The 17,827-nt window shown below is 36.1% G+C and overlaps 1 protein-coding gene across 5 annotated transcripts in view; it reads left to right on the top strand.

Moving 5' to 3' along the window:
* MIB1 (MIB E3 ubiquitin protein ligase 1) overlaps window positions 1-17,827 on the top strand; it is a 75,074-nt gene that overhangs the window by 19,081 nt on the left and 38,166 nt on the right. For all 5 annotated transcript variants that reach the window (XR_006414044.1, XR_006414043.1, XM_044423786.1 and 2 more), the window contains exons 10-13: window positions 813-920; window positions 1,506-1,703; window positions 4,278-4,429; window positions 17,027-17,159. Coding sequence is in view for 3 of the 5 variants with exons in the window: in XM_044423786.1 (XP_044279721.1) it covers window positions 813-920; window positions 1,506-1,703; window positions 4,278-4,429; window positions 17,027-17,159 (591 nt within the window). In the remaining 2 variants the exon portion in view is untranslated. The remainder of the gene's footprint in view (window positions 1-812; window positions 921-1,505; window positions 1,704-4,277; window positions 4,430-17,026; window positions 17,160-17,827) is intronic.

Here is a 17,827-nt window from a genome sequence, read left to right as displayed (position 1 = left end):
TCATGTCATCCGATCCTGCTAACTGACCCCTCTGTAGGTACTGGAAATTGACTACCCTTGCCGTTCTTGCCAAGTTTGCTTAAGCACCTGCCAGTGCCAGCCATCCCACAAATTCCAAAGTGGCACTTAATTGTGGCCTAGCCCTGGCTTGCCATTTTTTAATTGCTGCAGATTTTTCCCTGTTTACTTTTTATCCTTTTTAGTCTTGGAGGGGCTGTCAGTGGCTGTTAGAGTGGCTGTGAAGATTTGCAGTTGCTCAAAAACAAAAATTTGAAGCATCAGCTATGGCAATGACCTAAGGGGGCAGGTACAGGTTGCCAAGGTGCAGCAGGTATCAACTCTAGACATTGTCCAGAGAAGTACAAATAGCTTGTCTTTCCTTTTCCTCTTGACACCAGTGAAAAGGTGAGTTGTCATGGGAAGCCAAAGGCACACGTGAACTTTGGTCCCAAAAAGTGGGTGGTGCAGTGTAAGATTGTCTAAATTTTAGTCAAACATCCCTTATTGTCCTGTTGAAATGCCCTTTTAAAAAGGAGCTGTCAAAACTCCTTTTCTCCAGAAAATGGAGTAAGGTGCTCTTTTGCCCCTTATCGATGAGCTAGGGTCTCAGGAAAAACTACAAATGTTTATCATCTAAGGATGATCAGGGTGATAATCCTACTACTTGATACAAAAGTTGCACAGCTATCTGCTTGATGCACAATTTAACTGGATTTTTCCCCTACACGTATTATAGTATAATTCTTGAAATATATACATATAATAAATGTCTATTTTAAGCTTTATTGACTTGATTAATCATGTATTTCCAGGTGAATGGGCAGTGTGCAGGACACACAGCTATGCAAGCTGCTAGTCAGAATGGGCATGTTGACATTTTGAAATTGCTTCTTAAACAAAATGTGGATGTAGAAGCAGAGGTAAACTCAGGCTTATTTTTTCAGTTTAATACCTATAACAGTTCCCTATAATAATTTAGTGTAATTTTTTAAATTTGGTGCTAAAATAATAACAGAATTGCTTGTTATTTTAAACATGCATCTATGTTTTATGTTCTAATTCAAACATTTGGAACTTCATTTATTGCTTCTCAGTGAGGACCATATTTTACTCCTTTTTAATTTCTATATATCATTTTATCAGTGGCCTTATCAGTAGGTTTATTAACAGTCATGTTTAATGTCAGTCTATGGCGCCTAGGCTATTTGCATATGAAGGGGAAGGAAGCATATGATCTTGTTTGTTGTGCATCCCTAAACCACTTCTCTGCAATGGTATTTATGTTGTAGCTTGACCAATCTCTTGTTATATGTTGTTTACATTTCCACAAAATAACAAATATTTTGCTTTGCTTTCATATGGATGTGTGTATAAAAAAAAGGGTAGATAATTAGTGTATCACTTTACTAATGGTGTTGAAAGTGCTTAATCATCTGCCAAAACTTAGAAGTGTTTTATAGAACAACAGTAATAGTGACTAATTCAGTTAAATGTTAATTGTTTAGGACAAAGACGGGGACAGGGCTGTTCACCATGCAGCTTTTGGTGATGAAGGAGCTGTGATTGAGGTGTTACATAGAGGCAGTGCAGATCTCAATGCTCGCAACAAACGAAAACAGACGCCACTTCATATTGCTGTTAATAAAGGTCACCTCCAAGTAGTGAAAACATTACTAGACTTTGGTTGCCATCCTAGTCTCCAGGTAAGTTACGTTACTGTTTTTGTTGTTGCTGCTGGTAAAATGTTGCTGGAATGTATGGAAGCTTATGGAAAGCAGGAGGAAGAGTGGCTTGCTTTTGAAGCTGCTGTTGATGGCTGCTTTGGTACTGTGCAGCTGAACAGGAGAAACAGCCCAGGGACAATTCATAACCAGAGTCGATAACCAAACAGTAAACAAATGATTTTCTTGCTGGCTTGTGGCTGGTTGACAAACCACTTCATTAGCAAGGCTAGGTTCAGACAAGTAGGGCAGTTTAAACAAGATAAAGGACTCATCAGGGTTGTTGCTTTCCTGGTGCACCTTGATAAGTTGTAGTGTGTGCTGGGCAACATCTTGAATATGTAACCCCTCACCAGGGCAAATGGGCAGAGGTTGCTATGTTATGCAAACCTGACCACCATGGCCTATTTGAGGGTTAAATAGTTGATATACAGCATTGAATTTGTAGTAGAGTTACCTAAGTGTTGTTTCCAACAACCCAATTTTCAACAATCCGCACCATGTGTAGTTTTTACTTGTGGACCAGGCCAGTGGTGTCTTTGGTCACTGTTCAAGGAATGAGTGTCTTCTAAATGGGATAGTACTCTCTCAGAAAGATAAGGTTTGCAGTCTAGGTTTTTCTGGAACCACCACTCCTCCTGATGGCCTTGTTATGTCTTTGTCTGGGTGTACTGTAGCTTCAGATACTTTGCCAGTCTTCATCCTTTTGTGGAGAAGAAAGGTTTATACTGTTACACATGGTGCACTGTTACACATGCTTTAATTTCATGTGTTGTTGTAAGCCGCCCCGAGGCTTCGGCGAATGGGGCGGCATAAAAATGTTTTAATAAATAAATAAATAAATTTCATACTGGAATTATGAACCCATTCAGATTATTTGGGAAGGTCTTTGTTTCATGGCCATTGAAATCCAATTTGCTGAATACTTGAGGCAGGCCTTTCCTGGTAGCAGTACATAGGCTTCTTTTAGATATCCTCTCTGAAGCATCTATGCATTTTTCTTTGTGTGGTTTTCTTTCTAATTCAGAAATACTATGAAGAGTGTTTTTTTTGAAGAAATTCTGTAATGTTAGTTGATTTATACTTTCAAGTAATTTAAAGTTTGTGCTTACTGTTTTCTATTTCAGTATATTTCATTTTAATTTGCTTTATAAGGTGCTTTGGGGCCTTCCTGAGTGGTACTGAGGTTGCATGTAACTTGCAATATAACAAAAAGGTGGCATAATAGCAATGGTACCGCCAACCAGGGATTAGGCATAGAGTGAGACACTTACTTTCATTTATTTATTTATTTAAAACTTTTCTAGACCGTCCCTTACCTTGGTCTCAGGATGGTTTAACAATAAGAGAATATAAAATAAAACACAGCATCCAAATAACATTTCCAAACAGTGATAAAACCCCTATTAAAACAAATCTTAAAACATTAGGAAAATAAAAAGGTTTTATTTTCCTAATAAAAGGCACCAAAAAGAATAAAGTTCCCTTAATTCCATTTGTTTTCTTCTTTAAATTATAGAATGGCATATCTGGATGTTGTCTCTGCAAAAACTTTAATTCTTCTGAAAAGCAGCATTAAAACAGATCCTCCGTAAAACTTTCAGTTCTATTTTTAATGACCTGAAATAATTCTTTGCAGTGGTAGGGTATATCTGATCAATATACTTTTTATTTACTTATTAATTCATATTTTCTTAGTAATGCCATGTGTGAGATTGCTTTTAAAGTTTACATTCTGAAATCACAGACTGTCTTCTGGTGATTTACCAGAAGTACATTTCACCAGAAATGCATTAGCACTGATGCCAAAGATACAGATTTGATTCAAGTTTTAGACCATTCTGTTCTTATTCTTTTAAGTAAAGTTGCATTTAAATATCTTGGAGACTATGACCTAGTTGACCTAGTTTACATGTAACAGTGATAAACTGTGGGTTAATTAACCTCTGATTTGTTGTGAGCTGTGAAATTGTAGTTCACTTGATCCAAAATTGTTCTTTAACATCTGAATCTGGACATTGTGGTTAATTGTGTATTAAACAGCCCTTAGTTAGCCAACAAATAATAAGTCACTATTAACCAGTAATGTCTGGGTTTGGATGTAATGTATCAACTCCAGTTTAGCAGAATTTTCAACTATTGAATATAACTACTGAAATTATTTTAACATTGCTGGAAACATTTTAGGTATCTTAAGGCACAAGCCTGTGTAAGTTTAGACAGAAAAAATGGCTTACTGCCTGGGAACTGTAAGCTCTTTTCTGTCTAAATGTGCATAAGCTTGTTCCTTTATTCGCTGTCTGTCTGTCTGTCTGTCACATATCTGTAAAGATATAGTAAAAGTAGTGACTGTCATAGTATTTTGTCAAAAGTCAATTTACACTGATCCAGTTAACATTTATGTGAAATTTATATAATAATGTGTGTATGTAAGTGTGTTAAGTGTGCGTGTATTTATTTAACTCAAATTATACCTGTAGCCTTTTCAAAATCAGGTGTCTTCTCTTAGAATATGTATTTAAATAGGTATTTGTAGAAAATAACTTTTTTGTTTAGGATTCTGAGGGTGATACTCCTCTTCATGATGCAATAAGTAAAAAGCGTGATGACATCTTGGCAGTCCTTCTAGAAGCTGGAGCAGATGTTACTATTACGAACAACAATGGGTTTAATGCTCTACATCATGCTGCACTACGAGGAAATCCAAGGTACAGTTAACATTGCTTGCTTTCTAATGTTTGGTAAGTAGCATAACTGCTAAACCAGCAGTTTTTTATGGGAGAAATTATACATAAATTCAGAAAAGAGTTTCTCTGTGTTGAACTGTTTCATGTGTAATAAACTGGGTATTTCCATGACAGTAGAATGAAACAGTCTGGGAATGAAATATCTAGCAATGTAATTGGTTCATCAGAACCATTGCTGTGATTTTTACAGAACTGGAAATAAAGCCAACCTTTCATACGATGAATTACAGCTATTTAAGAAAAGATGCAGTTTTTCAGGCAGATAGAGGGAACAGATACAGTATCTAACCATTGTAATACAGCTGTTTATATACCACTAATACTTATACGTGTTTATATTGCATAGTTAGACCTGATTACATGATTTTTCCATTACTATCATCTTTCTTTTTCAGAAGAACACTAATGCTAGTATGGGAAGTCCACACATATTAGGATTTCAAGTGCAGTGCAGTACAGCCAGAGTGGCACAGTTGTTTGACTGCTGCACTGGAACTTGGGAAATCCAGCTTCTAGTCCTTCTTCAGCCTTGAAGCTCACAGGGTGACTTTGGGCCAGTCATGCTGCAAAAGTAACTTCTGAGTCACAGCTGAGGTTTATCCTATCTGAAATGGGTTTCAGAAAAAGAATAGCTCAGTGATAAGTTACTGATTCAGAGATGTCCCTTGCCTAGAACTGAAATGTGATACCTCTGGGACAGAATAGCTTTTTATTTTTAAAAAGAAGAAGAAACAACTTACCTTGCCTTGAGATGTGGAGCCATTGTTTATAGAGGTTCATAGGTCCTGGATTTTTATATGGAGGGCGGAGAGGGATTGACTAATACAGTCATATGGTTAAGAAAGTTAAGTTATGGTTTGAAATGATGACTGAAATGATAGAATATGTTTTGTGCACAGCCAGTAAAGAGAATTTTAAAATTCCATGATTTGAACTGAACTGGGGAATTACAGTTTGCCCTAACCATTGCTTAGTGTAATGACTGAATTGACAAACTATACGTAAAGCTGCTCTTTCAGTGCCTGTGGGAATGAATTTATGAAGTTGAGTGCCAAGGAGACCTTAAGTGAAAACAAAGAGCTCTAAAGCTTGGTATGTGTTCACATTTGGAGTCTCAAACCATGGGTTTGGTTTTAAAGTACGGGTAGTTCAAATCATGATTTTGAAACAGTGACAACACAACGCAGTTACTCACCTCTTCAGTGTAATAATACAGGTAGATATCCCAAACAAGTTACATTTAATCCAATATCTGACTCAATAATAGTTGTGCAGTATAGATAGGAAATCATTCTGGATTTATAAAAAAATAAGCAATTAAGCTTTGCTTTTAAAAAGCAGCAGTTTCGTGATTATTTAGCCATTTTACACCATGCATAATACAAATGGTGATTCTTAACCATATTCAAATTTAAACTATCCCACTTAGCAGTTGTACAAGATTGAATTTTTTACCCACTCCAGAGAGTATAAGTAGTTTAAAAGTTATGAAGCTTGCACTTCAACAGGATATATTTTCTTCAAGTGAATGTGGCTTTTCTTATTTTGGCCTGTAATACAGGAATTTTTATTTTTTGATGAGGGGGCATTTTAACCAAAGAGCTATGATATTCATCTCTTATAGCTTTGCTCCCGCACATCCATGTCCTAATCTGAATTTCTTTGTACTGGTAATAGACTCTTTTAATACCACCTCCAGTCCAGTGTTATACTTAAATAGCATGCTTACATGAAAGATGACACATCAGATGTACCATAGTAAGCTGAATGTCTGTCTGCATGCATAATTTGCTGAGGAAAGGCTGAAAATTGTTCTGCTAATCCAATAGCATGCCAAAGGACTGAAGTATTGTCACAGAGTGAACTGTCCTCAAATCATGGAAACGCATTCAGCAACAGTCCTGCATTCTCCTGGTTCACAGCATTCCTGACTTCAGATCTGTTAATACCAATCATCATTATAGTTCCGCAGATTTCAGTAATTACATTCCTTTTCCTTTCTCTGGGTGACTCTTAGTTTCTGAAGTAGGTTTACTCACCTGCATCGTGGGATTTCCTGGCACTCACTGGAGAAATTCTCTCAGTCCTCCACTGAGAAGACATGAAAGCTTATCCAGCAACTGTCTGGACATTTCAGGAGCCCAGCTTAGGCTGCAAACTTGGCTGCAGCCTGCTTTGATTTTTTACTTCCAAATTTCAGCGCTGTGCATTACTGAACAGGCCTTTGTCTTTGCAGTAACCACACAGTAACATAAGTAAACAAGGCCTAAATATTTGAATTTAAAAGGTGATCAATATCTGAGATTGGTCCTGCAGAGATTTGATTGCCTTCTGAACATTGGTTCATTGGTTAGAGGTATATCGGACCCCACTATTACTGTTTGATCCCACAGTGGCTTACGATTAGCACAATTATGGATAATTTGACACATTTATTCCCATCTGAAGCATTTATTTACTGGGGAAAAATCTTCACATTATCCTATTAATAGAGTTTGTTTACTTTTTTGTTGATTTTTGTGCAGCATAATGGAAAAGCATCTTCCATTATGCTATGGAAGATTTCATACTATTCTCTGATCTTAATTTGAGATAAGCAAAAACACCATGAAAATAGAGGAACCGTCAATCAAATGTATTTGAATATTTTTGCATTTATTTTACGGGAAGTAGCTTAAAGTTTGCTCCTCAAACAGAACAAAACAAAAATACAAACAAAGTAAATGACACTAAAAAGAGTGAAATCATTAGCATGAAGATCTTAGAGATGTTTTGTATGCCGGCAGGTGCAATCGCTGCTTAGACAAGCTCTAACAACTTGCTGCTTTACAGGGTTGCCCCTGGAAATGCTAAATCTGTTGCACAAGCAGTGAGTGCCACTTGCAGAATGTGGAGCCTGTGGAGTAGCTGTTCGCAAGTGGTCACCATCGCATATTGTCCATAATGCTTTACAACAGAATGTATGTTTAGGGAGGGAAACAATAACTTTCAATGTGTACCTTTTGGTTTAGAACCAAAGTACCAATTATTTTCTAGAATAGGGACAGATGCTTTATAAAGTTTGCTTGTAATTATGAACTTTACTACTTTTAAACAGACTTTTTTTCTTACATAGTTTCATTTCTTGCTGTTCAACGCATTTGTCCTGTAGTGATCAATACATAGCTACAGCTGGTTGAAGGGGACCAAATCCATTAAAGAAGTGATTTGGTTCCATTTTACCAGCTTTAGCAAAGCATTGAAGTTTAGGAAACATATAGCTGTTTTCATGTTGTAGTAATGAAATGTAAATATAAGTCCTAATGAAATATACATGAATTTAAATGAGAAATTTCCCATAAAATGACTCTTTTCTATATTATAAAAAGATACAAAATAGAAACTCCAAATGTTAAGTTATAGAGGAAATACTTTAAAGGCTTTCAATAATTAATTTTTGTATTTTCCATTTATACTTTTTTGTAATCATAACTTTTAGGAAAACTCAAGGCATAGTTACTTGAGCCATTTTCCTTGGGACCACTGAGCTGTAAATATTAATAATGTTATATTGTTGGCTATATGGGCAGCATATTTATCAGTGAAAGGAAATAGTATGGACTGTATCCAGTACTGTTGCTGTTATTCATGAGACCTGGGGCATTTACAATGTACATCATGGGTCCTCAAACTACGGCCTGGGGGCCAGATCTGGCCCACCGTGCCCATTTGGACCTGCCGCATGCACGCCTGCACCCACGTGTGCACCTGTCACCACTCACCTCGCCCCATGCGCAGGGAGGCAGCGGTTTGCTCACTTGGCGGAAATGATCTCCAAGTGAGCAAGCTGCTGCCTCATGTGCCCACCTCACGGCGCGTGCCCACCCCCACCTCACTTTGCCTTGCACCCTGCCCCCACCTCAGCACGTGTGCCCACACGCACCACCTCCATCCCCTCGCTGGCCCACGCATATCACCAGCACCAACTTTCTGGCCTACACCCAGCACTGGCACCTTTCAACTGCCCCCTGGTGAAAAAGTTATGTACCCCTGATGTACATGATCTGAAAGCAACCCTGGAAGTGAGCAGAAATGCTTGTTTCTGGAGCAGGACATACCAGTAGAGCACTCTTCTGAGAGCTCGCCTGACCTGCCCTGTTCCAGAAATGTTTCTACTCTTTCATGTTGCCTTGCTAGTTTCCTCTTGCTCTAATGGTAAGCATTATGAACTCTCCTACCATCTTAGTTGCAGCAGCTGTTTGGTAGAAAGCTGGTTTGGTGAAAGAAAAGGAGTAGTATTGGCCCTTGCCTGTTATAATGCTTTTACAATTGTTAACTAAAACCCCAGTTAATATTTCTAAAGGCCTTTTCTACAATAATGTTATTTCTATAGAGAATCTCTGGGGATGTGTTAAAATTGCTTTCCTCTCTCTTTAGGATGCAGTTATAATGCACCACGTAACCTTTGAAATCAGAGTAAAAAATGCATGTGGTTTGGTTAATAAAAGATGATTAGTTTAAACATGGCAGTAAAAGTAGAAAGCAGTATTTTATTTGAAAGCTAGAAATGTTGAGCCAGACTAGAGGGCACAGTGGCATTTCAGATCATATATTAATAATGCATACATCAAATATAGTCTCTCTGCTTTGTTGCAAGTCTTCTGGTGGGGAGATTTCTGTAAATACACATTTTTGTTGTTTCAACAGAAGTGTAACATGTATATAGTTTAATTTGAGTATTTAAGGCTGCTATAAAACTGATGTCTATTTTTATCATTTATATGGAAACTGTTGGACTGATCCAGCTGCTCAAGTGTCCTTTTGGATGGCAATAGTTTTCATGTAATGGCCATATCTGGACAAAAAATGACTATGGAAAGAAGCATGGTACTATTTGATAATGTCAGCATCTGTTATCCTTGTCAGTCAAATGGCTGAGATGTTTGAGTTCAACTGTGTCAGCAGATGCCCACAGTTCAGCTAGTGCTTAGCTAGAATTCAACAGCTGAAGTGAGAGAAATGACATTTTAGTATGACAATATTCTAAGAAAACTACTAACATTACTTTTATGAAGCTGTGTGTGCAGTTTATCTATGGTTTGTTTTGCTGCTTATTTACAATTGTGCTGTAAGCAAGGTACAAATCTATTAGCAAATTATACTGATCAGTTTTTAAAATGTGAGCGATCAAATGTTAATCTTTAATTTGTTGCTCCCTGATAATAAATCTGAAAGTTGTAGAATAAAATTTTTGTTAGTCACAATTAGCAATAGTGACTGCTTTTCCATACATTTGCTTTATAACTCATATTTGGATTTTAATTTTGAGCTGAAAGCAATATGTTTAGAGAATAAATTGGAAGTTACAGATTTTTATGTGCTAAAATTATTTATTTATTTAGGAGACTTCTATGCCGCCCCATTCGCCGAAGCCTCGGGGCAGCTCACAACCATATAGTTGTGTTTAAAGTTATGGTGTTTAATGTAGTGCCATCTAATAACAGCCAGATTTAAATTTAGTGAACCTGTAATTTATAAATAGTTTGGGATGTGAAATACAATGTTAACCTGTCCAAGCAAAAATAATGTCTGTGTTATGAAGTTGCCTTTAATTCTTTTTTTCCAATTTTCACATGATGCTTACCAATAGTAATCAATGCAGATCTGAACTCTTCACTAAAGTTTGACTGTTTTGTAGTTAATTAAAAAAAGATATTGCCCCTAATAATAAAAATGTTATTTTTGGTATCTGGTAGGAAACTTTAATTCCAGCTTTGAATTTTTAAAGAGATTCTTCACACTTTAATAATTGTCTTTCCTCTTTAAGAAACTAATGGCATCTGTATTATAACAGAAAAAAGCACTATGCATACATGAATTAGATAGGAATTTGAGACAGCTGTTTGCAATAAAAATGAGTATATTACACCATAATGCCTAGATAAAATCTAATCCACCAACCTGACTTGAATTTTCACTTTGAAGCTGTCATTTATTTGTTTGCATACTGGCATCCCTCTTATGATTAACAATAATTCTATGTAGGTAATCAGTGTGAATTAAAATCAGTTATTTTATAACTAAATTGGATGTTTTGAAAAAAAGCAAATCAGCATAATTTTAATTTTTAAACTCTGCATATAGTCTAAAGGAAAAGCATTTCATTTTCATTTGATGACAATATGCTGCTCTTGATTGTCCAGTAACCATTTTTTTTCATATTAGTCATGGACATTGACTTTGTTGGTGTTTTTGTGGGGGTCAATATAGGCCAAGGCACATGGTGAAGTAAAATAGAGTAACATTGGAAAGATGACAAAATATTGAGTGTCCAGGTTTCAATATTCTTGGTAAGATTTCAACAGTTCCATAGCAAGTATGGTGCTGCTCTGTAGCAAGGTGACAGCCACCCTCTGAACATAGAAGCTGTAATCCATATATGAAAATGCAAGTATGCAGAACATAAACAGGGTTTTAAAAAATGGAAGGTTCAGTTGTAAGACTGAAACACTGGAAATTGACAGTAAATAGTAAATTGCAGTGCTGTAAATTAACAAAGTAGGTACTAAGGTTTTCAGTACTGTTTAGAAATAATTTTTAATTTTTAAAGAAATACATTTTGAATTATAGAAATTGTCTTTTTCCTTCCCTACTTTAAAATGTGATATTTAGTTTAGATTTAAAATAGTTTCACTTTTATTTCATTGTAGCAACTGAACTGGGTCTTGAATCTTCTCCCAAATCAAACCACTTAAATCCTATTGACAAGTTTGTTAACCTGGATGAAGGCGGTAGAATAACATCCTGCCTATACTGTTTAAACTCTTTTGTTTTAACTTCTAAGTTGATACAGACAACCAATGGAACATGATCCTTAACTCTTGTTACTAGAATAATGTGGGCTGGAAAGGTTGTAATGTACATGTAAGGTCCTGAACATCTGCGTAACATTTGTGCAATGTCATCAGTGAAAGCAAGGCAGGTAAGGGTATGCACAACTGGAAAAATTCTAATACTGACAAGAATGATAGTAATTAAATAAATGCATGACAGAATTCTAACTGAAAATTCAAGGCAAGTTAGGCAGAAGGTTGGAAACAAACCTGTGCTAGTACATTGAATTTATCTATTTCAATGAATATGTGAAAAGGCCTTGTTTATAATACTGAGATTGAATGGTCCTTTATGTACACACATTTAGCTTCCAAGAAAATAGCTTACTTATTCAGTGATTTACATAGTAGATATGCATATTTTTGCAAAAACTTTTCAACTTTGAAATTTGTTTTGTAAAACTCCAGCAAAGGCATTACAAACAAGAACATGAAAAAGTTTAAACAGGCAATCAAAATTATCATGATCCTAAAATAGTTCAATAATAGTTTGTACATATAAGATTAATGCATTCATTGTGTGTCCTGGAGTGGTTGCTTCTAGATCTTCAACTGATAGAAAGTAAAATACAGTAGAACCCCCATATCCACTGGTTTAGTTAGCATGGTTTCACTTCACCACAGTTGACCTTGGTCTGAAAGAGAGGTCGTAAAGTGCTAAAGAGAAGTCGCAAAGTGCTTCCTATAAGTGAAAATTCTCAATTTAATATGGAAAGAAAAAATTGTATGCTGAGGTAGTTATAATGTATGGTAAGAACAAAAATCTGTCCATGAAATTGTGAAAAAGAAATGTATATGTGCAATATATTCGTTACTATCTGCAGTTTCAGGCATTTGCTGGGTAACTTAGAACCTATCCCTGTAGATACAGGGGTTCTGCTGTATATTCTTGTACAATATTGGCAGCACCTGTATTGTACAGCTGATGAATAGCATAATCAACACTTAAACAAATGTTAATGTTCCACAACTTGAAGTAAATTGCATACTGAATGAGTTCCTTTTCCATATTAATTTCACCTATAGAAGACCAGCGCTTTGATCAGAAGTTAAGTTCTTTTTATTTCACTGGTAGCTCATACCTGCCAAAAATACATACTTCTTTACATTCCATAATGTATTTTCATATGGGTATATAAAGAAGTATGTGCTCTGGGCAGGTTTTAATAGCAGTGTTCTGATGGATGTAGCTGAAAGAATTTCCTCACTCTTTGTCCTAAGGTGCAAAACATTGGTTCTCAATTAGTTGTAAGACTTTTTCTTGTTTTTTAATAACTGGTATTAATGGTAAAATTCACAATGTGGTTTACCTACACAGTAACTTAAAGCATACTAAAGGGTATTGTGCTGTCATGAAATTCTCAAATACTTGTCCAGATGTCTGTTGCTGCTTCTCATCTATTAAGCATGCATATAAAGAGCAGTATGACTTCACCAAAAGTTGACTGTATAAAATGCATCCATGAAATGGTGATTGAATTCCAATTTGATAATGGAATGCCATTGGCATATTTTGCACTGTTTAAACTAGCCTGTGAAGGCACTTTAGATGAATTGGAAAGAATAGTAATAAATATCTTCGTAAAAAGTCCCAACTCTAGTATTTTTCCGTAGTTTGTAGGTTAACACACTTTGTCTCTATTATTCGATGATACTGCTGAGAAAACATTGGCAATGTTTGGCAAGGTTCAAAGGGAAAAAACACCTTTTAGCTGGTTCTATTTCACGCAGTGTGAGCTTGCTTCTATTGAACACTTCCAGAGTAGTTAACTTCATGCAATAGTTCATTGTTTCAGTCAAGAATCATTTGCAGGCAAATACTAGTTTAGATACATGGAAATTTTTTAGCAGTCTAATAAATTCCATCTTTCTCTTTTAGCCTGGCAAAGGCAGTGCAACATCAGGTTGCAAAAACCAATACAATTTAGTTCATGTTTGTGTGGTCAGAATTTTTGAATAGCTGAAATACGTAGATTATAGTTCAGAAAGCTGCACAGTGAGATCTGCAATGTTGATTAGTAATCTGAAAAAGGAAATCTGTTTTCATTTGAGCCTTGCTCTAAATTAATACTCAAGTAACAGTACTCGTAACAGTCTTGAGACAAGACAAAAACCATGAAGTTTTAATTTCTGCAGCCCTTGACAAAAAGCTAGTGCAGCTGATAGAGAGCAAATCAGAGCATGGCAATAGCTAGCACAATACTACAAGGAGAAACAGCAATGCAGCATAAGAATTATTACTTGTTCATTTTGGATTTGAACTATATTGCTGTCATATGCCAGAATCAAATAGTTTTAATGCTCTTTATCTATTAATAAAGTTACCTTTTAGTTAAAGGATGCATTGTCGTCCTGTTTTCTTGTGAATAATGGAATGGCTGTAAAATGCTGGATAGATGTGATTTGAAAGGGAGAGTAACATAATGCATTTCTATATAATTAATTTTCAAAATGTTTAGACAGCAAAAGATACATAAAACTTAACTAAGATGAAATTTCTTGACAACAAGGTATTCACTGTGGTATTTCAACTAAACATAAATTCTCCAACCCTACTCTTTACATCACAAATGTTTGACACTTAAGTACTCTGGCAATAAGTATTACATGTAATAAAGATCATTATAACAAAAATCAAGTCAAGTAAAAATGCATGCAGAGTCCTTTAAACACGTGTAATAATTCAAGGACTTCTAATGCTCTGTTACCTGTAAGCTTATCATGCAGCATTTGCAGTTGGGAGAGAGGTAATGACCTAGAGACAGACATCAGCAGCAGCCATCTCATCTTGAGTGTTCACTCTATTTGCTGATTCAGCTCTTCATTATGTGGGAGGGGAGAGCATTGGGGAGGTGAAGGTGAATGCATATTTCACTTTCTAAAGTAGTTATAACCAAAGCACAAGCAGGTATGCTAGTGTTATTTGCTACTTTTCCATAAATACTAAAGTGTGGATGTATGGAAATTGGTTCCTTGTATCTGCAAGACTCAAAAGTAGAAAGTATCCAGGATGGCAGCTAGGAAACCCAAGGAAGGATAAACACATCTTGTTTGTCAGCTGGAAAAAGCTAGAAGAAAATGTTCATGAAATTCAGCATACACCTTCACCACCATCCCTTCACAAGCATTTCTTCTTTCCTTCTTAGATGTTTTACTTTGTCTCGTAGTGCTTTGCATTTAGTTTCCAAACAGATCTGTTGTATCTATTTTCCGTCTTCAGAGGTCAAATGCTGTTGTTGAGGTCAGAACTCCAACATGAGTGCTATTTAGGCTGTATCCATTTGCTACTCTGGGCACAAGCAAAACTGTTTCAGCTTTATAGGCAGCTAAGCATTTGAAACATTCACTCCCTGCCTCTCTCTTCCCTGACCATATTTAGTCAACCACTGCAAAAAATAGTCTCTAGGCTGTTGGTTGCAGTTCTAGGAGCAGAGGGTGGCTCTATCCTTTTCTCTGCCTATTGATTGTTCATCCTGCAGTCCCAACAGTAATTAGCTACTTGTGCTGATATCTTTCAGTAATTGCAAATGAAGTGGGGGTTGCATTTATAACTAGGTTTTTCTAGATTTCTGAAGATTTGCAAGCCTGGTGCATCTTTCAGTGCTTTTAGGTATAATAGAGATCAAAATGAGGGCAAGGGAGATGGCAAGGGAAATCTCAGCATAAGCAGGAATTAAAATGGCTTTTCAGTAAAGTAGTTATAATGTAGCCTTAGAAATACTTGTGTGGAAAGTAGTCAGATGAAGATTGGAATAAGGGATTGGGCCTAATCTGTTTTAAAAGTAGGATGGAATATATTATTCTATTTTAAAACTTTCTGTATCTGTAATTATTAATACATCAATAATAAAATGAAGGACAGTTTATTTTAAGAAAAGCTGCAGTACAGCTTATGATTACTTACATATATATATATCAGAGATAGCATGACTGATTTTCAGAAAGCAGCTACAAAAGCTACCCTAGTTTTTAGTATATTTAAATGTGGCTAAAATAAACTAAATATCCTATCCATGTCTAGATAAAATGCTCTTTGGCAAAAGTAATCATTAGTGGATAAGCCTGAATGATGCTGAAATGTGTATTTTTATATAGCTCCTAACATAATAGAGTTCTATCTGAGATGCATAGTGCATTAGAAATACAATATCAATGACAATTCAGAGTTGTTTACTCTGTATTTCAAGGATCACATGCTTCTGTATGAACCTGTGCCTTGTTATCATCTGTGTATCCTTCTCCATGTTCTCCCCTGTAAACTTTAGGTAAGATGAGAGAAAGTGTCTTTCTGTGGGGCATTCTGTCTTTGGAATGTCCTCATTAAGTGCAAAGTATAAACTTTTTGCTTTGATTTTTTTTTTATTTCAGTGTATTGCTTTTTTTATTGGCTGCTGTGTTAAGAGATATTTTGAGTTCGTTATATTTTTTTTCCCTGTTGACATCTGAGAACTAATGTGTAGTGATTAGACTGTTGGACTGAGGACCTGGGGGATCCAGGTTATAGTCCTTACTTGGCCTTGAAGCTCACTGGATGACTTTGGGTAGTCTTAGACTCTGAGGCCAATTTACCTTACAGGGTTATTGTGAGGATAAAAATGGAGTGGAGGAGAACTATATAAGGTGCTCTGGGTCACTTGCAAGAATTAAAAAGAAATTATAAAAATACAATAAAATAATAATTATAATACTAATAAAATATTTTATGGTGAGAGTTATGTAATCTGTAAACCACTTTGAAAAAGTATTTAAGGTGGCATGTATGGGAATATATATATAATTAAATATATGTGAATACCAACTACTGCTTTCTGGTCCCATCTCTTCTCTTTTACCCATGTCTGTTCTGGATGATTCAGGAAAGTTTGAAAGAATGAGAAATTGTCTATACTAGCATTCATATAAAAGGAATGGAGCAGGGTGTAAAACCACACATTATTTTCAGATGAAAAAAAATAACTGAATATTCACATATCTCTTCCCATTTGGATAATAATAGCACTAAACTACACTCAGATAAACAACTTAATTTGGCTGCTATGGAACCCTGTACTGAATTCCATTTATATATATTACGGAGAGGAAGGTATGTCATGTCATTCTGGCAGATTGAAGCACACAGGTGGTACATAAGTTCCATTGATATCATTCTTGAAGATGAGCTGGTGTTATTAGAGGCTATGGAGAGGCGAGAGAAAGGAAATAAGAAACTAAGGACAGTTCTTCATGGTCTCTGTGTGATTGGATTGCTGATCAACTTAAATGAGATAATTAAAAATGCGCTTTAGAATTTAATCTTGTTGATGGTTTCCAAAATAGTTATTTTTCATATTACAAGTAGTACATGAGGGGAAATGGTATCCATTTCCTGAGTAGTAAGTTGCATGCATGCTGCATAAAGGAGGAAAAGATGGATAAACTTTTTGAATATGGATAGACTTTGGCATTTTCTTCTGGAATAACTAATATAATAATTTAGATCACTTTACACTATTTTAATTGAGTACAAATGTAATTCTAAAATTTAATAAATAAAATTGTTCATTTTAAGTGGTTTAAAACTAGAAAAATGATTTCGAGTACCCACAAATTACTGTTCAATTTGGGAATTGTGTACTTGGATGAAAAGGTTAAGCTAATATTACAGGATAATATTAGGCAATAATACGCTGTGCTTTCTGTATTTCAGTGCAATGAGAGTGTTGCTTTCTAAGCTGCCAAGGCCATGGATTGTGGATGAGAAGAAAGATGATGGGTATACTGCCTTGCATTTGGCAGCACTTAATAATCATGTGGAAGTGGCAGAACTCTTGGTGCATCAGGCAGGTTCTTACTAATATTTTGGCATGAAAACAATATCTAGTATAGTAAACTATTTTCTATACCATTTTGTCTACTATGACAGTGGCTTTCCCAGGTGTTGAAGAAGTTGTCTTTCTTATCACCAGCTGCCGTACCTTTTAAACTTGAGATGCCACATTAGATAGTATATTAGTTTGTTTATAGAAATGTACAGAGATGATAAATGCACGTAACATTCTGTTACTCATTTTGTATAGGCATCAATTCTGATTTGACAGATGTTACATTGTATACATTTATAGCACTGTAATTAACAATGACCCAGACTTTTAGTGATGAATACAATACTTCCATAGATAGTACAGTGGTACTTGGTTCAAGAACACCTCAGTTCATGACCAAATCAGGTCACAAACAAAAATTTAAGAATTTTTTTTTACTCAGGTCATGAACTCTACACCGGGTGACGATTGCACCCGTCTCTCCCTCCAAGCACGCCCGCGATCACATCTGTCTTCACCCCCGAGCACGCCTGTGATAGCACCCGTCTCCTCCGCGAGAGTGCCTGCGATCGCGCCTGTCCCCCCTGCGCATGCCTACGATTGCACCTGTTCCCCTGAGCTTGCCTGTGATCACACCTGCCCCCCCCCGAGCATGCCTGCGATCACGCCTGTCGTTCCCCCCCACC

This window comes from Varanus komodoensis, unplaced genomic scaffold (genome assembly GCF_004798865.1).
Source record: "Varanus komodoensis strain SLA01 unplaced genomic scaffold, ASM479886v1 scaffold14_1, whole genome shotgun sequence".
Lineage (NCBI taxonomy): Eukaryota > Metazoa > Chordata > Lepidosauria > Squamata > Varanidae > Varanus > Varanus komodoensis.
The sequence above is the reverse complement of the archived record's forward strand: the minus strand, read 5'-3'. Positions and strand labels throughout refer to the sequence as shown.